This window comes from Ochotona curzoniae, unplaced genomic scaffold (assembly GCF_017591425.1).
Source record: "Ochotona curzoniae isolate NIBS_2020 unplaced genomic scaffold, NIBS_Ocur_1.0 contig_3498, whole genome shotgun sequence".
NCBI classification, from domain to species: Eukaryota; Metazoa; Chordata; class Mammalia; order Lagomorpha; family Ochotonidae; genus Ochotona; species Ochotona curzoniae.
In genome coordinates, this window is record NW_024465885.1 from 44184966 (window position 1) to 44207399 (window position 22434).

At 47.1% G+C, this 22434-nt stretch overlaps 2 protein-coding genes across 3 annotated transcripts in view; one reads left to right on the forward strand and one right to left on the reverse strand.

Moving 5' to 3' along the window:
• CRYZL1 (crystallin zeta like 1) overlaps positions 1–20791 on the reverse strand; it is a 46202-nt gene extending 25411 nt beyond the window's left edge. The window contains exons 1-5 of one of the 2 annotated variants that reach the window (XM_040980771.1): positions 20712–20791; positions 11696–11767; positions 8292–8369; positions 5105–5177; positions 362–406 (exon numbers count right to left, since the gene is read on the reverse strand). In XM_040980771.1, the coding sequence (XP_040836705.1) occupies positions 362–406; positions 5105–5177; positions 8292–8369; positions 11696–11761 (262 nt within the window). In that variant the 5' untranslated portion in view covers positions 11762–11767; positions 20712–20791. Of the gene's footprint in view, positions 1–361; positions 407–5104; positions 5178–8134; positions 8270–8291; positions 8370–11695; positions 11768–20711 lie in introns of those variants that run through there. The other variant, XM_040980772.1, reaches the window with a different exon arrangement.
• Positions 20792–21438: 647 nt separating this feature from the next.
• Positions 21439–22434, forward strand: part of ITSN1 (intersectin 1) — a 203128-nt gene continuing 202132 nt past the window's right edge. The window contains exon 1 of the mRNA XM_040980773.1: positions 21439–21626. The gene's annotated coding sequence lies outside the window, so the exon portion shown is untranslated. The remainder of the gene's footprint in view (positions 21627–22434) is intronic.

The following is a 22434-nucleotide window of genomic DNA, read 5'->3' on the forward strand; positions in this document are numbered from 1 at the left end:
GTGCAAAGTGGAATGGATAGTGATGGATTAATAGAGACTTCCATATCCAGATGTGAAGATACAATGCAACATGCATCCCTACTTCCAAATCAAAGATGGACTCCCAATGAGTCTGGTGGACATTTCCCGACAATGGGATGATGGGATGATGGACAGTCTGACATTGTCTGCCAGGAATGTGTGAGCACACTTAAACCACAGACTGATGGAATTATAACTCCTTATGAAGGACTGTGGTATTGTAGCCATATGTGGAAAATCAGTGTGTGTGGGGAGGTGAGAATCAGGGAGGGGGGAATCCTAGACATAAAATTCTAAATCCAAAATAAAAATTAAAAAAAAAAAAAGATCCACAACTTACCAACTACTTCATCATCTGGTTGAAAGAATGACACCTTGTTTCCAACTACAGAGTGGAGAAAGTGGATAATTAATATAATTATAAAATATCATTATCATTTAAAATAGTTATTTGAACAACAGATCTGAGAGGCAGGAATTCCTGTGTTTCCACGTGAGTGGCAGAAACACAAGCACTTGGGCCGTCCCAGGCACGTAAGCAAGAAGTTGAACTAGAAGCAGAGCAGCCAGGACTTGAGCTGGCACCCAAATGGGCGAATAGGTCCAACGTGGCAGGCTAACCCACCAAACAATATTTGCCTTCTCTTTTAATTATGAAAGTAAATCAAAAGATCCACGAGCTTATAAAAGTCACCACCTCAGAGACAAGGGTAAGAATCTGCACAACTTGTCACAAATAAATCAGGATTATAGGATAGATCAGTTCAAATCTGGATTTTCTAGAAAATCTCAACTAACGAGTTGCTCACATCATTAAGTCTCTTGTTCTCTCTCTGAATCTCTGCCTCTTTACCAATAAAGATGATCAAGTGGGGTCCGGCAGCGTGGCTTAGCGGCTAAAGTCCTCGCCTTGAGCACGCCGGGATCCCATAGGGGATCAAGTGAAGGAAAAGAATGCATTCTATAGCTTCTTCCTCTTTTTTTTTTTTAAGATTTATTTATTTTTATTGGAAAGGCAGATATACAGAGAGGAGGAGAGATAGAGAGGAAGAGCTTCCATCCACTGATTCACTCCCCAGGTGACCACAACGGCTAGAGCTGAGCCAGTCCGAAGCCAGAAGCCAGGAGCCTCTTCTGGGGCCTCCCACATGGGCACAGAGTTCCTAGGCCAGAGGCAGGGAGCTGGATGGGAAGTTGCCGGGATTAGAGCCAGTGCCCATATGGGATCCCAGCACGTTCAAGGCTACCGTGCCAGGCCCTATTCTATAGCTTCTATGCTGATTATATTTTTATGTGTCTGGTCTAATCTATTATTTTAATTGTACAATGGGGAATTCTGGTAAGAGTTAAAATTTACTTAAATCTCATTTATCAGCTTAAAGCTTAAAGTTTAAATATATACATATAGCCCCTGCACAGTAGCTTAGTAGGTAAAGTCCTCTCCTGTCATGCACCAAAATATCACATGCATGCTAGTTCATGTTCTGATGGCTCCACTTCCCATCCAGCTCCCTGCTTGTGGCCTGGGAAAGCTGTCGAGGACGGCCCAAAGCCTTGGGACTCTGTACTGGCATGGAAGACCTGGAAGAAGCTCCTGGCTCCTGACTACATATCGGCTCATCACTGGCTGTTGCAGCCACTTGGAGAGTGAATCAGCAGACAGATCTTTCTCTGTCTCTCCTCTTCTCTGTATATCTGTCTTTCCAATAAAAATATATAGAATCTTAAAAATATATATATATATATATATTATTGACAGAGGAAGTATACTTGTTTACAGCATACACGTGGGGTTCCAATACAAGCATATAACGTGTCATGATCAGGGGAACTGGCATATCTGTTAAAACATCATCTTCCTGTGTTAGGAATATGTGCAATTCTCTTAGTTGTTTTGAAGCACTCAGTTAACTCTGCCAAGCAAAGTTGTCCTTCTGCGCCACAGAACATGGAAGTAATTCTTCCTTCCCAAATGCAACCCAGTCTGTTAGCCATCCTCTCTGCACCCCTGCATCCCCCTCCCCGACAGACTTCCCAGGCTCTGTCTAGTGCCATTCCACATTGTACCCTGTACTGCCCTGAGATCCCCCAGAAATGAGGACATGAGTCCCTGTCTTTCTGCGCCTACCACCATTCACCTCTGGTGCCATCCATGTCACCGATAGACTATTGTGAAACTACATAATGAATAATATTCTGGTGTGTGCGTGAGTGTGTAAATGTACTTATATCTCGATGGGCCTTTGGGCTGATGCCATATCTTGGACACTATGCATAATGCTGAATCATCTGAATATTTTAATTTAAAGACTTAATGAGAAAAGATGGAGGAAAAACCGCAATACTGTTAGATGCTGACATGTGGCCAGCAGGGAGTTGGATCAGACGTGGAGCAGGCAGGACTTGGACAGGAAAATATATGGGATGCCAGCATTGCAGGTGGGAGCTTTCCATACCAAGCCACAGTTCGCGACCCTAGCATCCTATTTTCAAGTTCTTTTTACGCAGGTTGTTTCTTCTTTGGATTGTTATCTCCTTTTTAAAAAGTTTTATTTATTTGAAAAACAGAGTGCCATAAAGAAAGAGGGACAGAGGAAGCATGGATCCAGTCAAAATCAGGAGCCAGGATCACCACCTGGGTGTCCCACATGGATGGCAGGGCTCAAGCACTTGGGCCATGCTGTCTCCCAGGTACATTAGCAGCGATGGATGGGAAGCTGAGCAGCCAGGACTTGAACCAGTGCTTTGATACACGATGTTGTGTCTTAAGTAGTTCTTTAAGCAGCTGGGTCAAATCATTTGCCCCAGTTCTGCTCTTAAAAAAAAAAAAGAAAAAAAAACTTATTTGAAACTGACTTGAAAGGCAGACTGACAGAGAGACAAAGAGAAAGAGAGGATGGGAGGAGAGAGAGAGAGACATCTTTCACACACTGGCTCACTTTCCAGATGGCTCAACAGCTGGACCTGGGTGGAAGCCAGGAGCTCCTGCAGGGTCTCCCATGCGCTGAGCCATCACTTGCTGCCTGTGTGGTGCGTTAGCAGGAAGCTGGATCATAAACAGAGCAGCCGAGACTCACACTGGTGCCTGGGTTTTAAGGCAGTGGGCCTAAAGGCTGGCTTAGCCAGCTGCACCATAATGCCCCACAATCCTCTTTGTACCACCGTCTCCCAATATTTTGCCTTCTGCTCTAGTGGTACCTTGTATTTTACTCTGAGGGAGAATTCTCTTGACACAGCTTTCTCTGCTAGTACATCTCTAGCTGTTGACTTGTGCTTGGTTTCCTTTAGTAACAGCAGACTCCGTACAATTCTTACATTCGTCTTTAGTACTTACTTCCATCTTTCCTCACGGCATTTTCCCTGCTGAGAGCGATTCTCCACCTGCCTGCCTCTTACTACCTGGACAACTCACCCCATGAATATTTAGTTTCTCCTGTGGGTTGGGTAATTCTCCGTGGTGCTTTTATAATAATCTGCTCATATATATGTCTCTTTTTCCTAGAGGGTAAACCTGTTGACATGGCTTTGTCTAATTTAAATCCTAAGTACTTACACATGTTCATTGCATGTGGAATAAACGAAAGATTGACCATCTGCTTTTTGTACTTATCTTTAGTCTGACAGAAGAAAGGACAGAAAATAAAACCACCATTTAGCTATCTCAGAACACTACATCGAGAGCCAGTATTGTGTCAGAGTAGGTTAGTCACTGCCTGTGGTGTTAACATCCCATATGGGAGTAGTCTCAAGTCCCAGCTGCTCCACTGCTAATCCAGCTCTCTGCAAACACGGCTGGGGAAGCAGCAGAGAATGACCCACAGGGAGACCAGACGAAGCTCCTGGTTTTGGCTTATCCTAGCCCCAGCAATAGTGGCTATTTGGGGACTGAAGCAGCCAATGGAAAATGTTCCTTGCTCTTAGTCTTTTGCTGTTTCTTCTTTTTAAGAGAAATAAACTTTAACAACAACAACAAAAAGCAAAGATTATATTGAGAAAACATACCTAATATAGATTGGAATCATAGGTAAAACTACAATATAATGTGGGCCCAGCACGATGCTGCAGTGGTTAAGGTCCTCGCCTTGCATGCCTGGGATCCCATATGGGCGCTGGTTCTAATCCCGGCAGCTCCACTTCCCATCCAGCTCCCTGCCTGTGGCCCGGGAAAGCAGTTGAGGACGGCCCAAAGCTTTGGGACCCTGCACCCGTGTGGGAGACCTGGAAGAGGCTCCTGGCTTCAGATTGGCTCAGCTCCAGCTGTTGCGGTCGCCTGGGGAGTGAATCATCGGACGGAAGATCTTCCTCTCTGTCTCTCCTCTCTGTATATCCGCCTTTCCAATAAAAAATTAAAAAAAAAACTACAATATAATGTAACCCACACTATCATACTTACATATTTTGTGAGAGCAATAAAATATCTGTTATCAGTAGATATTAAGAGTAGGGATACTGGGGCCTGCGCAGTGGCCTAGCAAGCTAATCTTCCATCTGTAGGACCAGCATCCCATATGAACTTAGTTTCAAGTCATTGCTGCTCTACTTTTTTTTTTTGTTTTATGATTCAAGGATTTATTAAGTCATACATGCAAAACATACTGCTAATTGCATTAGCAAAAGATCAATGTAAAAACACTGCACAATTCTGCAACTGTCAATTTAAAAAATGTTGTTTTAGTGGTTCAAAGTTCCCACGTGGTTTTCTTGCCAGTGAGTGCAGCTGTACGGATCGTTGTTTTGCTGCTCTACTTCTTAAATTTTATTTTTATTGCAAAATCAGGTGCTGGGATCCCATACAGGCACCAGTTTGTATCCTGGTGGCCCCACTTCCTATTCAGCTCCCTGCTTGTGGTCTGGGGAAGCAGTTCAGGACGGTCCAAAGCCTTGGGACCCTGCACCTGTATGGGAGACCCGGAGGAAGCTCCTGGCTTCAGAATAGCTCATCACCGGCTCTTCTGGCCACTTTGGGAGTGAATCAGTAGATGGAAGATCTTCGTCTCTGTCTCTCTTTGTATAACTAACTTTCCAATAAAAATAAATAAATCTTTAGAAAAAAAAACAGTAATATTGACATCTATAAACTTACCATCTAGCACAATTCCAGCAATTTCTCTGCCCACAGGAAAGAAGTCCTTTTTCATCTTCATTTCTGCCAGAAGCTAAATCGAGACAGAAGCTGTGAGTATTCATCATTGTCACGAATGGACAGGCATCGTATCACACAGGAGAAAGGGAGCAAAAAACCAAACTCCAGGAAGTGCCAACAGGATTTATTTTTGGAACTGGGGTGGGCCCCGTTACACAGTATTAAGCTGCCACCTGATGTGCTGGCATTCTATATGGACAACTGGTTTGAGCCTGTGCTTCCTATCCAACTCCCTGCTAATGCACCTGCGAAAGCAGCAGCAGAAGGCCCGAGTTCTTGAGCCCCTGCACCCACATGAGAACGCTGGAAGAAACTCTTGGCTTTTGGCTTTGACCCAGCCCTGGCCATTCCGACAATGTAAGGATTGAACTTGTGCATGGAAGAGCTCTCTGTGTCTCTCTCTCTGTAACTCTGTTAAGTAAATAAAATACAGTTTTTTTTTGTTTGGTTTTTTTTTGCAATCGACACAAAGCTAACAGCTTTTTAAATTTTTTTTTTCTGTAACGTAGGCAAACAAGAGATTGCTGATGAATCAGTCAGTATAAAGGATTAGGCACAAATATTATTATTCAAATACTATTAGCCCATTTGGAAGGGGAATTTTGGCCCAAACATATCTTGGTTGGCTAACCACTGCTTTATGATCCCTTATTCAATTGACGTGAGGAGGTATTTGTAGTTACTGCTGAGCCAGAGGGATGTGGTCAGCGAGAACAAAGGGGGCTTCGTTCCTACACCCTTCAAAAAAATAACTAGTGTTTTTCTTGCGGTATGCTGAGGAGCAAGGAGCCAAAAGTGAAAGTCACAGAAATGGCACTGCCATCTTGTCCTCACGGTGACAATTTTGGTAAAGCTAAATTTTTTAGTTTTTAAATGCTTGTTTATTATTTTCATCGACTTGAAAGGCAGAGCACAGAGAAAGACTGAAATTTTCTGATCTGCTAGTTTATGCCCCCAATTCCTGTAACAGCCAGGAACCTGCGAATTCCATCTGGGTCTCCCACAAGGGTGGATGGCTCAAGCACGTGAGCCAGCACCTGCTGCCTCCTGGAATGCATTAGCAGGGAGTTGAACTGGAAACACAGCAGTGAGGATTCAAGCTCACACTTAGAAATGGCCTGGCTCACTCCCCAGCAGGCACAAGTGCGGAGCTGCGCTGATCCCAAGAGTCTCTTCTGGGTCTCCCACTGGGGTGCATGCTCCCAAGGCTTTGGGCCAACCTCCACGGTTTTCTCAGGCTACAAGCAGAAAGCTGAAAGGGAAGTGTAGCATCCAGGACACAAACGAGTGCCCATGCAAGGTAAGGATTTAGCCACTAGGCTACCATGCCAGGCTCCTAACAGATTTTTTCATAATTGCTTCATTTAAAATTTTTTGTTTCTTTTCGTTTTATTCGAAAGGCAGAGACACACATAGAGAGAGATCCTCCATCTGTTGGTTTATTCCCCAAATGCTGGCAAGGACCAGGGCTGGGACAGGCTAAAGGCAGGAGTGTTCCGTGTGTGTGGCCACATGGGCCTTCCACGCAGGCCCTCACCTACAGTCTCACAGGGGGCACATCTGATGGAAGCCGCCTGGCAAGCGGGAAGCAGGACTCTGATACACGGGATGCGGCGACCCCACGTAGTATCTATCCTGTGCCAACTCCAACCTTGAATTTTTAATGTTTTTTTTTAAGATTTATTTTTTATTTTTATTGGAAAGGCAGATATACAGAGAGGAGAGACAGAAAGGAAGATCTTCCATCTGATGATTCACTCCCCAGGCAGCTGCAACAGCTGGAGCTGAGCCAATCTGAAGCCAGGAGCCTCTTCCAGGTCTCCCACACGGGTGCAGGGTCCCAAAGCTTTGGGCCGTCCTCAACTGCTTTCCCGGGCCACAGGCAGGGAGCTGGATGGGAAGTGGAGCTGCCGGGATTAGAACCAGCGCCCATATGGGATCCCGGGCATGCAAGGCGAGGACCTTAACCATTGCAGCATCGTGCTGGGCCCAATTTTTTCATGTTTTTAACAGATATATTTATTTATTTGAAAGGCAGAGTTGTAGAGAAGAAGGGAGAACCAGAGAATGGGTGCTGCTATCTGCTGCTTCATTCCTCACATGATCCCAAAAGCCAGGGCTGGGCCAGGACAAAATCAGGAGCCCAGAACTGCAGCTGGCTCTCCCAAGTGGGTAGCGGGGTCTAAGCCCCTGGGCCATCTTCTGCAGCCTCCTTAGGGGCTTCTTACAGGGAGCTGCATCTGACACACAGGGAGGCCAGGACTTGAGACCGCACCTTAATGCGATTCTTGTGTTCCAGGGGCAGCTTAATGCACAGTGCTACAATTCCAGCTCTGTGTAGGTCACAGAGTTTTAAAAAGAACATCTTTTAAACAAAAACGTCTCCAGAAACAATACCAGCACTCTTGCTGAAAAGACTTCAGGGGACCTCACTAATGTAATTCCCCAGTCATGCTTGATTACAAAGTTGCCTAATGCATCATGCTAACAGTCTCCTTCTATAATCTCTCTAAAGACTTCATCAAAGAAAACATGTTGACAATATAACTCAGTAAATTAAGAATCCAGTAAACTATGGCATTAATCTTTGTAAAACTTAGTAAACCAATCTAATCTATGTATCAGAGCACATTTTATTACAGTTTGTTTTTTTTCCATTTGAAAGCTTTCCCATGGTTTTCACAGTTAATAATCAGAAAGATTACAGTGACATATGATGTGAGACTAGAGACAGGCATCTATGAGAGAAAGAATGACAACAAGAAGAAGTGAATCATATCTAGAGACATTAATTAGAACAGAATTGGTGGTTAACATGTTCAGGTTTTCATTTTAATTTACATTTATATAGGGGATTTCCTCTTTGATCACATGAGTTAATAACTATGAACCCCAGCTTTTTACAAAATAAGGATTTTATAATAGTTTCATATGATACAAAATGGAACTTTAATGAGATTAATAACTTACCTTACGTAGAATGATAAAATGCATATTAAATTCTGTTCTTATCTTTCCCATCCTCCTAGGGCTGACATGCTTTCTGACCCCCAGAGACGATTACACCTGCACACTAAGGCATGAAGAAGCTAGCATCTGACTTCGGCTGTAATGGAAGCAGCGGTACCTTGGTGTTTATCTGGCTCAGAGCACAAGCCTTCACCTGCACCCTCACGTAGTTGTCCTGTGTAACAGCAAGATTTTCCTAGAAGCAAAGAATAACATACGTTACACATCCCTGTGAGAACATTCTTTGAAATTGTGAAATTTTCATAAATATCAAACAGATCCTAAATCTTTATGGCTAACCTGATTTCAAAAGCTACGAATAATCATCCAGCATTATGCAGTCTAAGAACAAAGGTAATTTGGGGGTACAGTTTTTAAAATGTCTGACTGTACACATGAATATTCAGATAGCAGTATGGAAAGATGTGTTGACAAGAAACTTAAAGTTCAGCAACAGATACTGTACTTTATTTCAGCTTAACTCTCAAAACAGCAGAATCTCACACTTAGAGATAATCTTAGACACCTTTGAACATCTAGCTATTACTGATCTGTAGAATTTTCTCAATGCTACATGTGAAATTCTTTACAGTTATTTGGCCATCTCTTACTTACGATCTGTTCTGGACATTTTGGCAGATGCTACAGGATTTTTAGGTGAACTCACAAAATGAAATGGGTCTGATTAATCTCGCAAAGGCCACAGTTACATAAAAAAGGCAAACAATGTTTGAAATTCATCATTCAGGCCTGGCGCGGTAGCGTAGTAGTTAAAGTCCTCACCTTGCATGTGCCAGGATCCCATATGGGCGTTGGTTCTAATCCCGGCTGCCCCTCTTCCCATCCAGCTCCCTGCTTGTTCTGGGAAAGCAGTCGAGGATGGCTTGGGACCCTGCACCTGCATGGGAGACCCGGAAGAGCTCCCGGCTCCTGGCTTCGGATTGGCTCAGCTCCAGCCGTTGCAGCTGCTTGGGGAGTGAACCATCAGACAGAAGATCTTTCTCTCTGCCTCTCCTCTTTATATCTGCCTTTCCAATAAAAATAAATAAATCTTAAAAAAAAAAGAAATTCATCCTTCAATGGCATCCAGTCAATATTGTTAAATAGGGCCCGGCGCGGTGGCGCAAGTGGTTAAAGGTCCTCGCCTTGCACGCCTGGGATCCCATATGGGCGCCGGTTCTAATCCTGGCAGCCCCGCTTCCCTTCCAGCTCCCTGCCTGTGGCCTGGGAAAGCAGTCGAGGACAGCCCAAAGCCTTGGGAACCTGCACCCGCGTGGGAGACCCAGAAGAGGCTCCTGGCTTCGGATCGGCATAGTACCGGCCCGTTGCGCTCACTTGGGGAGTGAATCATCGGACGGAAGATCTTCCTCTCTGTCTCTCCTCTCTGTATATCCGCCTTTCCAATAAAAAAACAATAAAAATAAATCTTTAAAAAAAATATTGTTAAATATAATATCACCATCTTTAAATAACTATACTCTGGTAGCAATAATTGAAACATTTTCCTTAACCTCTGCCATGTCCTAGATGAGATCAAGTGCACAGCTCTTCCTGTGACCTCAGAGGGACTGCTGTGCTTCATTCACAACGAGCACAATGCTGTGCCAGGGCACTTCTCCTCTTAAAACTCGGGCTTGCTATCTGGTGATATCAAGAAGCCCTTCAATAACACTGAAGCATTTGTGAATTCACTCCTGACTGTGGCGGACGTGGAGTGGAGGTGAGTCCTCCTGTTGACCAATCAGATCCTAGACCCTCTCCTGACTCAGTGGCAGCAGCCCAGCCGTCCTGCTGACTTCAATTCATTTGGAGACACAGGCAAGAGAGGAGAAAAACAGGATGATATTCATGATCTAGATTATTACTATGAAATACATACACTCAAAAACTCTGCATCCCTAAATTTACAATAGAATGAGTTTGGTTTGCCAGAAACTTTTCTAAGAATCACCAGCATGTGAAAATCCTACCATGTATTTTAAAGAAGTAAAATTTTATAGATCACCTGAAATTTAGTACACAAGGAAATGTTACTGAGCTCAACTTGCTTTATTGTGCTCAGAATAAACTGCTTTAAATTTGCCACACAAGTAAGATGACAATGGTCATTCTGCTTTCCTAGCAGCATCCTGAGTAACCAGAAACTGTGGTGGGGCTGGCACAGTGGTACAGCATGCTAAGCTTCAGTGAAACTGGCATCCCCAAAGAGATCTGACTGCTCCACTTCTGATCCACTCCCTGCTAATGTACCTGAGAAAGTAGTGGAGACGATGGGCCAAGTACTTGGGCACCTACTAGCAATGTGTGAGAGAGATGGAGAGTTCAGTTTTATGGTTTTGAACTGGCCCAGCCCTGGCCATTTAAGCCATTTGGAGATGAAAAAGATATCCTTTTTCTCAGTCTCTCCCTCTCTCGGTGTAACTAAATGTGTGTCATGAGCAAGATCTTCATCTGATGGCTCACTCTCCAGATGACAGGCAGAGGGGTCAGACCACAGCTAGGAGACAGGAACTCCACTGGGGCCCCAAACACGTGGCAAGGACCCAAACACCTGAGCCACTATCAGCTCCTCGCAGAAGGCATCAGTCAGAGGCTGGACGGGAGCAGTACAGGTGGGGCAAGAACCAGCCTCTCTACAGTGACAGGACATCCCACGCAGGGGCCTTCCCTGTTGTGATACAATGTCTACCTCTGTGATAATTATAAAAAAACAAAACAACACAAACCCAAAAAACAGAGTTATACTGTAATGCAAACTGCTGTTTTCATGTGACGCTTTAAAGGAATATACTTCTTTTAGGAGTCTCATTACTTGAATGGAAGAATGGCAGAGAAGGAGGGTGGCAGAGAGACCTTCCCTCGCCTCAAATGCCTGCAGCCAGGAGAATCCCAGCTGGCAGCCCGCGTGGGCGGCAGGGACATGGTCACTGAAGCTGTCACCTGCTGCTTCCCAAGTGCTTCAGCAGGGACTACGTGGGAAGCAGAGTAGCCAGACTTGAACTGGTGCTCTGTGCAAGATGCGGGTGTCCCAAAAGGTGGCTTAACTTGCTGTGCCGCAACGCCCAGTCCCGCCGTAATTGAAGTAGTTTCATCTAAGCAACTGTAAGTAGAGTCTTTTAAAAGTAGGTTTCTTGGGTCCAGCGCTGTGGCCTAAGGGCTAAGGTCCTAGCCTTGAACAACCCGGGATCCTATACGGATGCTGGTTCTAATCCTGGCAGCTCCACTTCCCATCCAGCTCCCTGTTTGTGGCCTGGGAAGGCAGTCGAGGATGGCACAAAACTTTGGGATCCTGCACCCGCGTTGGAGGCCTGGAAGAAGTTCCTGGCTCCTGGCGGCTTCAGCTCGGCATAGCACTGGTCATTGCGGTCACTTGGGGAGTGAACCATTGGACGGAAGATCTTCCTTTCTGTCTCTCCTCCTCTCTGTATATCTGACTTTGTAATGAAAATAAAATAAATCATAAAAAAGTAGGTTTCTTATGCATGGAAAATACACCATAGTGACTTAAATAATTTCTCTTACCCTTTCTTGGAATAGAAATGTTACTTCTTCATTTGTGGATCCTTGTTGAAAATATAAGCCCTTCATGGTCACCTAAAACACACACATCATACACACATGTGAAACAAAATCTCCAGAAGCAAAAATGAAAAAATATTGCTGGCAAAGGATCAAAGGACAAGCATAAATGCAGTTTACAAACAAGGACATTTATACGATTGGTCTTTCCTAATGTGATCAAATCAAAGACCACTAAGCTATTTCTGGATACATGTCTTACTACGAATGGCTCTGGGGTTCAACCTTTCACTATTAGCTTAATTCATTTTGTTACTCAATAAAAATATTACATGCACTTAAAAAACAAAATATGGGCCAGAAAAACTCAGTTTTATTTATCAATGGTAAAAAAAGAAGATCCTTAAATTTACATATTTTTAAATTTTAAAGTCTTAAAGTAGAGGGCCAAGACACTGGCTGAAATTGGGCCTGATTCTTCTGTACTGGGCTATCCATTGGGCAGTGTTGGTAGGTAAGCTTGCATGGACCACCAGAGGTAACCCTAAAGATCCCACGCTGTAATTTTCACAAACATCACATCACAGGATTTTTTAAAAAACAGATTTTTTTTTTTTAAATTGGAAAGGCAGATCAGATTTACAGAGAAGAGAGACAGAAAAGATCTTGCACATGCTGGTTCACTCCCCAACTGGCTACAACAGCCGGAGCTGAGCTAATCCGAAGACACAAAGCAGGGGTTTCTTCCAGGTCTCCCACATGGGTGCAGGGTCTCAAGGCTTTGAGTCATCTTCTATTGCTTTTCCAGGCCACAAGCAGGGAGCTGGATGGGAAGTGGGGTAGTCAGGACATGAACTGGTACCCATATGGGATCCTGGCGCATGCAAGGCAAGTATTCAGCCGCCAGGCTATTATGCTAGGTCCAGGATCTTAATATAAATTTTATAGGCAAAAAGCACAAAAATCTCAGGCACATGGTCTGTGAGGAGACAAGACTCAGCAGAACCACCAAAGTTCCCTGGCGCCCCCTTTAGCCTTTACCTTCCACTATCTTCCTTTTCTAGTATCTACTGTCTTGAGTTGTCATGATACAGATTAGTTGTTTTTTTTTAACTTTATTAGATTTGTCTTCACTATTTATTGATTTAGCTTGAAAATTAGAGTTACAGAGATGGAAGGAGGGATAGAAAAATCTTCCACCACACTGGCTCCAATATTTCTGAGTCTTAGGGATGCTGTCTGTAGCTAAAACACATTCATTCACATTGCAACACAGTACTCCTCTGTATTAATAAACTCAGAATACAGTGCAGACATTTGAATTGTTTCCAGCAGAGACATCTTAAAAATTATCCAGGTAAGAATTTTTATGTGCCTACTTTTTGGTGAAATTATTATCATTGCATTTATGTTATGAATTAGGAAAGTGGATCTTGCAGAGTATGGATGCAAGGCCTCTATTCTCAGTACTAGCCAGACCAGAACTGGGACACAAACCACCAATTCTAAACCAAATATTTAGTTACTTTAGTATTCAGTGACTTCTTAAAGAGACATTCCATTCACAACTATAATACTTTGTCTTTTTAAAAAAGATTTATTTATTTTCAAGGCAGATATACAGAGAGCAGGGGATACAGAAAGATCTTCTGTCCATTGGTTCACTCCCCAAGTGGCCACAATGGCCAGAGCTGAGCCATTCAGGAGCCACGAGCTTCTTCCGGGTCACTTATGAAGGTGCAGGGTCCCTCCCTACGCTTTGGGTCATTCTCTACTGCTTTCCCAGGTCACAAGCAGGGAGCTGGATGGGAAGTGGAGCAGCTGGGACACTAACCAGCGCCCACATGGGATCCCAGCGTATGCTAAGAGAGGACTTACTCACCAGGCCATCATGATGGGCCCTAGAATACTTTATCCTTTAGGATTGGAAATTACTAAGTGTTTCTTGATAGAATTGCCCACATACTTTGCAGTGCATAGTACAAGATGACAGTGCAGCAAACTTTGTCCAGAACGTTTTAGAATTTTGAGAAAGTGGCAGGACATAGGTTACTTTTGAGCATGAGGCCTTGTGAGTCTGCCTAGGTTGCACTTCCGCGATGCCAGTTAGCTCTGTGTGTTGAGTCATACTGGATCTAACTGGGTCCACAGAACAGATGTTAGCTGAGGATGTGATAGTGCAGGCTGGAGCTAACAGAAATGAATGTAAGACACACGCAGGAAATAACGTATGCTGCACACCTCAATACCGTGTACCAGCACAGGGTGAGCGAGGGCGTTACTTCTAACCGTTCACTCGTGTGGTGCTGGGGTTGGGGAGAGAGGAAGAAGCTAAGTGGAGAGTAGCCCTGAGTTTCTCACAGCATTCCATGGAGCCTTTCCCCCAGCTCTCAAGGCTCTCCAGGACGCACACCCCTCTCCCTGGTCGACTTTGGTCCTCCGTTTTCCAAGACAGAGTCTGTGACCTGGTCAGCATGATGTCATAATTTGTGGTTACCTGCCTCAGTTTACAGAGATATCCTGTTATCTCAGTGTGCTATGTTGACTTGACAGATTTTTAATTTCTAAAAAAAAAAAAATTATTGGAAATGCAGATTCACAGAGGAGAGACAAAGATCTGTTTGCTGGTTTACTCCCCACGAGGCTGCAACAACCAGAGCTGAGCCGATCCAAAGCCAGGACCTTCTTCTGGGTATCTCACGCTGGTGCAGGCTCCCAAGGCTTTGGGTCAATCTCTTCTTGCTTTCCCAGGCCACATGCAGGGAGCTGGATGGGAAGCCGGGCAGCTGGGATACGAACCATTGCCTATATCGGATCCTGATGCATGCAAGCTGAGAATTTATCCACTGAGCCATTGCTCTGGGCCCATCCTCACAGATCCTACTAAGCAAATCAAGCTCGAGTCCACGCCCCTCGTGACACTCCATCCACAACACTAGTTTCACACTTCTAGATTCCGTCCCATACTATCAGACAAAATCTTGCTTAATTTACTCACTAAATAGCTGGAGTTTCCCAGCTATTGTTTGAAACAGTCACTACTCACTATTATAAATAAGTCTTGGGGCCCAGTACGGTGGCCTAGTGGCTAAAGTCCTCGCCTTGCATGCATCAGGGTCCCATATGAGTGCTGGTTCTAATCCCAGCAGCCCTGCCTCCCGTCTAGCTCCCTGCTTGTGGCCTGGGAAAGCAACAGAGGATGGCCCAAAGACCCAGAAGAAGCTTCTGGCTCCTGGCTTCGGATTGTCACAGCTCCCGCCATTGCAGTCACTTGGGGAGTGAATTAGTGGATGGGAGATCTTCCTCTCTGTCTCTCTTCCTCCTGTATATTTGACTTTGCGATAAAAATGAGTAAATCTTTGAAAAAATAAAATAAGTAAATAGGTCTCGGCTCCTGTTAGTCTGGTGTTTGGGTCCGCTTTTAGAGAAGTGGAGGAATTACCCATAAGCAGGTGTTCTTCAAAGTTTCTCCCTTTGTGATTCTAGAAGCCACTGGTTTTCTTTGACAATGACTGCTTCCCAGATCAACAGTCGCATGCACCTTTTACTGCACCCAGGTTCACATCATCCTAAAAAGTTCCTTCACATCAGGTGCGTGTCAGCCTTGCTGGCGGAAAACATCCTGGTCACCTGTTCCATTTCCAAAACATATATACTCAAGAGTTGCCAAGACACAGAACTGCTTTCAATAAAAATGGCCAGAAAAATCAAACCTCAAACAGAAACACTGAGTTTTCAGCACTAAGAAAGTAGGGGAATGTATGGAATAAAGGTTTCCATGGTTTCTTAGGCACCAATCCAGATTCAATGGAACACCTAGTTAACTAAATTTAAAGATATGCACACATAGGAAATAAAGCAATAGAGTCCTTTATAAAAGTAGGAATTAAGTATATATAATACTATTGCATTTTGAATAGTCGCATAATTTCAGAATTTTATGTCACATTGTAAATTTTGCTGTTATCAAAAAGGAATATGGAGGGGCTGGAGCCATGGCCTAGTAGGTTAAGCCTAAGTCTATGGTACTGGCATCCCATATGGGGTCCGGTTTGAGTCCTGCTTGTTCCACTTCCAATTCAGCTCCCTGCCTGTGACCTAGGAAAGTTGTGAAGGAAGGCTCAAGTTCTTTGGTCCCTGCACCCATGTAGAGGACCTAGAAGAGGCTCCTGGCTCCTGGCTTTGGACTGGCTCAGCTCCAGCCATTGTAGCCATTTGCAGGGTGAACCAGTAGATCTCTTCTATTTCTCCTCTCAAAATCTGCCTTTCAAATACTAAACACTTGACTTCATGGCCAGTGCAGTGATGTAGCAGGCTAATATGCCTGAAGTGTAGCATCCCATATGGGTACTAGTTCCAGCTGCTCCACTTCTGATCCTGCTCCCTGCTACTGGCTTGGGAAAGCAGAGGATGCGGGCCCCTACACCCATGCGGGAGATCCAGAAGAATCTCCTGCTTCCTGGCACTGGATTGGCTCAGCTCTGGCCATCTGGGCTTGAACAGGCAGATGAAAGAGTCCTTCTAATTATCGCTCTTTCTGTCTGTAACTCTGGCTTTCAAGTAAAATAAAGAAATAATTAAAGCCCCCCCTCACATTCATACACAATTTCAAATATTCTTGGTACAACAAAGAGGACTTTGCATAAATTAAAAATGGACCATAACCTTTCAAAAAAATTGTTAATAAAGGTATTCATTTTGCGGGGATTACTATTTAATGTTTATTGATACCCTCCCCAAATGCTGTGAGCAGCCAGGGCCGGGTCAAGCACAAGTGAGGGATCCATCTGGACCTGCCCCGTGGGTGGTCGGAAGCACAGTCTCTGGGCCATCATGTGCTGCCTTCCAGTGCCTCAGCAGGGAGCGGCACACTAGGGGGGAAGCCAGATTGGATGTTGTGCTTCCCAAGAACCCCTGTGTTCAAAGATTTCTAAAACATCAATAGGAAGCCATTTCAAAAGGTTTCGTTATGGCTCCAACGGCGGCAAGAACTGCAGCTATACTTGGTCCCCCCAGGAGCTCATCCACTAACAATTGTAAATAAAGCGTCCTCACATCATTCCCTCCCTACCTGTTCAGGCCCTAAGTGTCCTGAGCCTCACATTCCACAGACATAAGACAAGACCCATCTTTCGAGCAAACAGGTGTTTGGGGTAATCTATCCATTAGCCTAGCCCGGGATTAGTGGCAACCAGCCGCTCTTCAGTATTACCGATCAATATTCTTCCTCTTCATGCTGTCCTGCCTGCCTTGCTCCCTTGCGAGGGCCATCCTCACCTCAGCCCAGGGGACAGGCAAACACCTGAATGCCTCAGACCTGGGATATGGCCAGAGCCTCAAACCCCATCTGTCCCCCAAAGTGCAAACTGTTCTTCCACAGTCCAATGTTCATTATTCCTTCCACAAGGTTTGCAATGCTATGATCACCATGGGTTAGTTCAAACATATCTCTATCCCACTTTTGTTGTTTTGGGGAAAGTAAAGACGCACGGTCACACGGCTGGGCTGCGAGGGAAGGAGAGTGAAGCCTGTGCCGAGATGGGGGTCCCACACGCTCACTTTGCCAGCACAGCTGTCCCTGGCCATGTGCACCTCCACGCCACATCCCGACCCAGTCTCAGGACTGTGCATCCCAGGATAAGACAAGCTGCCATGTTACAGGGCGAAGCTTCAGTTACACTTTGATCATTCACGAACAGGTGACTTAATAAGTTTTAGTAAGGCCCTTATTAAGTGTTGAGCTTTTCCACATATATATGAGAAAATATAATATATAAATAAAAATATCCACACATCAGAAAAACAACTATTACCAAGCCATGAGTCCAATATTTGGTTAAAAAAATGGAGTCAACAGAGTCTAGGTAACCAGCTGGCGATCAGGTTCACACACCACACTTGGCATGCGCTGGGAGACCGAGTGCCGAGGTGGCACCCAGAGTCAGGACATCTCTGGATGGGCCAAGGCCTCTGGAAACACATCTGCTCTTGGACAAGCGGCAAAGGCAACAGGCACACGGGGGTTCTGTGGCAAACAACTGCGATCACAGGTCCAGTGTCGGTGATGCTGCCAGAGTGGCTTACACCTGACTAAATTCTGGCAGGCAAGCCTAGCATGTGAACATTTACCTCAAAGAACTTTTGATTTTCACATTCTGGGGCTATTGACTTGAGACTTAACAAAAATGCAAGGGAAACAAAGTTGTGAGCGCTCAGAGGCGCCACGCAGAAATGAGGCTTCACCAGGAGGTGTCAAGTACCAGGCCTCTTGTAATCACAAGTGTTTCCATCTCCAGGAGCATTCTCTAGTCAGGCTTGGTTGTTTTTACACATGTCAGGCAAAATTTCTAGATTTGTGCCACCGGAGTTCTAGAGCTAGGTGGGCAAGCAGAAAGATACTACTGTTATTATTACTGCTTGATACAAGCTGTAGCAGAAGCAAGAGGGAAAATGCATTTGTTCTGCAACAAGTGCTTTCCACCGAGGCCTATCCAGCCTAGGGGCTCCCGATAAAGGGAAGACTTTCCTTCTCCATCTTAGGAGAGATGTACTGCTCCTTGTACGCAAGCTTCTCGTAACACCTACTGATAGATGCAGTCACTTAAGAGTCCAGGATTTCTTGTGTGAGGGGCTCCATCGCGAGACCCTTGGGCTTGATGGGCTGGGGCGGTGGGATGCTCCTTCTTCTGACTGCGATGCTCTGCTCTAGTTCCTGCTCGGTGCAGGGCCAACTGGCATTGCTTAGCCGGAACCATGGAAACTCTGACATTTCTTAGATTTTGTCATACTGTGCCACTGAGGGACCGTGGAGGCCGTGATGTAAATGGTGACAGTCTAGTCTGGAAGTTGCCTTAGGCACATGCCACTGGATAATGCAGCTAGGAGGAACCCGAGGGCAAAGCGGAGCTCATCACCTGGAGCGTCTCCCCTAAAAGATCACATTTCAGTCCTCCCATACACTGAGCCAGTCTACCTAGAACTTACTGCAGTTATAAACGCTGACTTAACGTTCCAGTTAACTGCAAGTTTTTGAAGAAACCGATTTTTGCTTCAAACGCAAAACACCAAGTGCAATTCTGAGCAAACATTTACCCACAAATGCAAAATCAAGAGAAAGTAAGCTCACAAAAAATACCATAATCCACAAAAGTGAGAGGAAATGATTTTGCAAATCACATTTTAGCATGTGTTTCCTTGTACTTCTCAGTACAAGTAGCGTTCACTGGGCCTGAGGGGTGTAAAATTGCCTTCGGAATATTTTTTTACAGGATTTTTTTATTGGAAAGTCAGACCCACAGAGAGAAGCAGAGAGAAAGATCCTGCATCTACTGGCTCACTCCCCAAGCAGCTACAATGGCTGGGGCTGAGCTGATAAGAAGCCAGGAGCCTCTTCCGGGTCTCCAATGTGGGAGAAGGGTCCCAAGGCCTTGGGTCGTCCTCCACGGCTTTCCCAGGCTGCAAGCAGGGAGCTGGAAGTGGAGCAGCTGGGATTCTGGTTCATGCAAGTTGAGGACTTTAACTACTAGGCTATCACGCTGGGCCCTTCTTTGGAATATTCTGTGTGAAGTTCATAAAGGCAAAACCAAACAAATGTTTTTTATACACCATTAAAAGAAGGGAAAAAAAAAAAAGAGCTCTTGACAAACAAAGCAGAAACCACTGGTCCCATCACAGAACCTTGTTAGACTCAGGGTTCCCACCTCCTTGAGAAGGTACAGGGACAGATGGATGCTCAGCTGTCCGGGGCAAGTAGGTTCAGAGCGTTTTTTTTCAACTCTCTTCTTCACGCCACAAGTTTGATTTTAAATGCACACCACAGAGAGGGAGGTGAAAGACCCCCAAAAAACTCCCACAAAAAAAAAAACCTGAAATCATCGCTGCCGCTGGCAAGCCGTTTTAGATCCGACATTTCACCTGCTGCTCACGGCTGGGGCAGAAGCAATGAAATGAGTCCCACAGGCACTCAGGAGGCATTATTGCAGGGGCAGGTGGGGAGAATGGGGCAGTTCCCGCCCACCCCAGCTAGCATCCCACCACTCCCACTGACTAGCCCTACTTAATTCGAACCTTCCTGGACCTTGGAGTCTGTAATCTACAAGACAGCCACACCACGGTCATTACCTCCAAGGACGGCTGCAAGGGTTAAACACGGTCAACCTTGCAAAGCACTGGGCACACGCGATTTGCTCGCAGTGAAGGATAGGATATTTGGCGATTATTTCTGCACACTAGGCAGGGCCCACTTAATTTAGTCTTCCGAGTGGTCAAGATTGTCGTTGCCAGGACCTCGCTTCTGAACCCCCTTGCTTTTTGCACCTTCTCTGTTACCAAGAATAGCCCCTGGCTACACTAGCTACAGGTGGCTACTGTGCACCCCCACTGGGTCCTCTCCACATTTACCATAATACACCAGACTTGCAAGAATTCATACAAAACAAATATATATGAAAATCTTTCACTCTTAAAAATATCGCATTATGGGGTCTGTGGAAATGATGCTGGGGCGGGGGCAGTCCAAGAAACAGCACTTCAGTTCTTGCTGAGTCCGGTACCGGGGACCGACCATTCCAAGAGTGGGTCGTTGGTTACAGGCCCAGTGGAGGGTACGCGGGGGCAGGGCTGGCTCAGGTGCTGGGTCCTGCCAACGTCCTAACCAACATGCTGGCTTTTAGGGGTGGTCAGTAGGGGGGAAGGCAGGCGGCGGGGTGGAATTCAGTTGAGAAGATGAAGTGAAACAAAACTGCCAGGCCAGGCCTCGGCCTTGGCGAAGGTGGAGGCAAATGCAAAAAGAGACAAAAACCTACAATGCAAACTGTCGAGGGCCACAGGCTTCTAAGTCCACCTGCGTCCTCCCCGCCCCTCAGCCCAGCTAGGCCTGAGCTCGCGCGGGTGCCAAACCGCGGGTACGACGCAGACCACCGTCCGCCCCAGGGCCAGCAGAGCTTCACCGGGAGTCTCCTGATCTCTCGCCCCAAGTCCCGCTTCCCCAAGATCACTCCACGCTCGCCCCAGGGCTCACCTGTAGGGAAGCAGCCCCAACGGCCTGCGCCTCCGCCACCGCCACCTTTCCGGCTCGCCGCAGAGAGCCCGCCCCGTAAGGCTCAGGGTAAGCACCCATTGGCCAGGCCGCTTGTCACTCCTGTGTTGCTGCGGGGAACGCCATAGCAACTGAACTCTGAACTACATCTCCCGGCATGCTCGGGGAAGTTGGATTTTATGCAAATTTCATGAACGGCCACACCCTTGCCTCGTCCCCCTGTCTTTCGGCTCCACCTTAGTCTCTGGGATTTTAAAGTCTTACGTATTTAAGATTTTATGTCTTTAGGTACTTAGTCTTCTGTAACCATGCCGACGGCCTGACACATCTACACTGTAGGCCCAGCACGCTATAGGTTCCCACACCGCGGACCTCCGGTGGCCTGCTTTGTAAGCGAGAGGAAAGGGGGACACGAGAATGCCACTCCGCCCACTCTGAGTTTGCCGATTGGTTGATGTAACTGTCACTCCGTCGGCTTCCATTTTTTTTGGGCATCCCCGCCTTTCAATCCCGTGGTAGGCGGGGCTAACGGTAGTGGGCGGTGAGGTGGTGCCGTTCCTTTTCTCCTATTGGCTGGGCGTTGTCCCCACCCACCTTGTGGGCGGAGGAGGGGGCGTGGTCGGCGGAGGCCGAGGGAGATGAGGAGATAGGCGGGAGCGAGGGAGCGAGGGAGGGAGCGAAGGAGGTAGAGAGGATCGCAGGAACGCGCGGAGGGAGCGCAGCTTGGTTGCTCCGTAGTACGGCGGCTCGCGAGGCGGAGTGCCGAGCAGGCTAAGGGGCGCACGGCGGGGCGGGCGGGGATGGTGCGGGCCCCGGCTCCGGCGTCCCCCGGCGCGGAGTGTGAGCTGCACTGATTTGTCCCTGCGGCGGCGGCGCGCGGACCCGCCCGGAGATGAGGTGAGACGCGCGCTGGCCGGCGGCGGCCTGGACCGTGGGGGTCGGCGCGATGGCCGCCCTTCACCCTCGGCCGCGCGCCCGGGAGTCGCGGCGACGGCGGCCACCCTTTGCGGGCTCCTTGCAGGGTGCTGGGGGACGGCCGGCTGGCCGGCTGAGCGGAGGCCGGGGCGTAAAGGGGCTGGGGATGGCGGCCGCGGGACGGGGCTTGGGGCCGAACGGGTGTCCGCAGAGCCCGGGGGGCTGACCTCGCTGCCCTCGGCCGCGGGAAGGGTGGTGACGGGCCATGACCCCGCAGCTTCGCCGACCTGCACCCCGCTTGGGGAAGACGAGCCGGCAGGGATCGGTGTGCGCCGGGCCTGGAGCCCCGGGCTCGCCCCTCTCTTTTGCGGGCGCGTGTGAGACCCTGTCAAGGGAAAGGCAGGCAGTGCTGCCCGGCCCTGGCCGAGCTGCGGGGCCGGCCCTGCTGGCGCTCCCCGGACGGGCGGGTCCGCGTGTCCCCTTGGCCATCTGGGCGCACCGACCCGCTTGGCTTTGTGGCGTGCACCCTAGGCCCCCTCCACCGCTGTGGGCTCTCGCTTCCTCGGGGATGTGTCCTTCCATGCCCCGGGAAAGGCGCCTGCTGAGGGATGGGTGCGCCGTCCTTCCCCTCCGTCTGCCAAGTTCGTGGATTGCACGTCCTGCGGACAGTCTTTTGTTGGGGTGCGGGCTGGATGGAGAAGGCTTTTTGCTTTTGGAGAGGAGATGGCTGGGTGGGAGGAATGAACAGGTTTCTCCGCAGAACCGGAGCGGGGTGGGGTGGGGTGTGTGT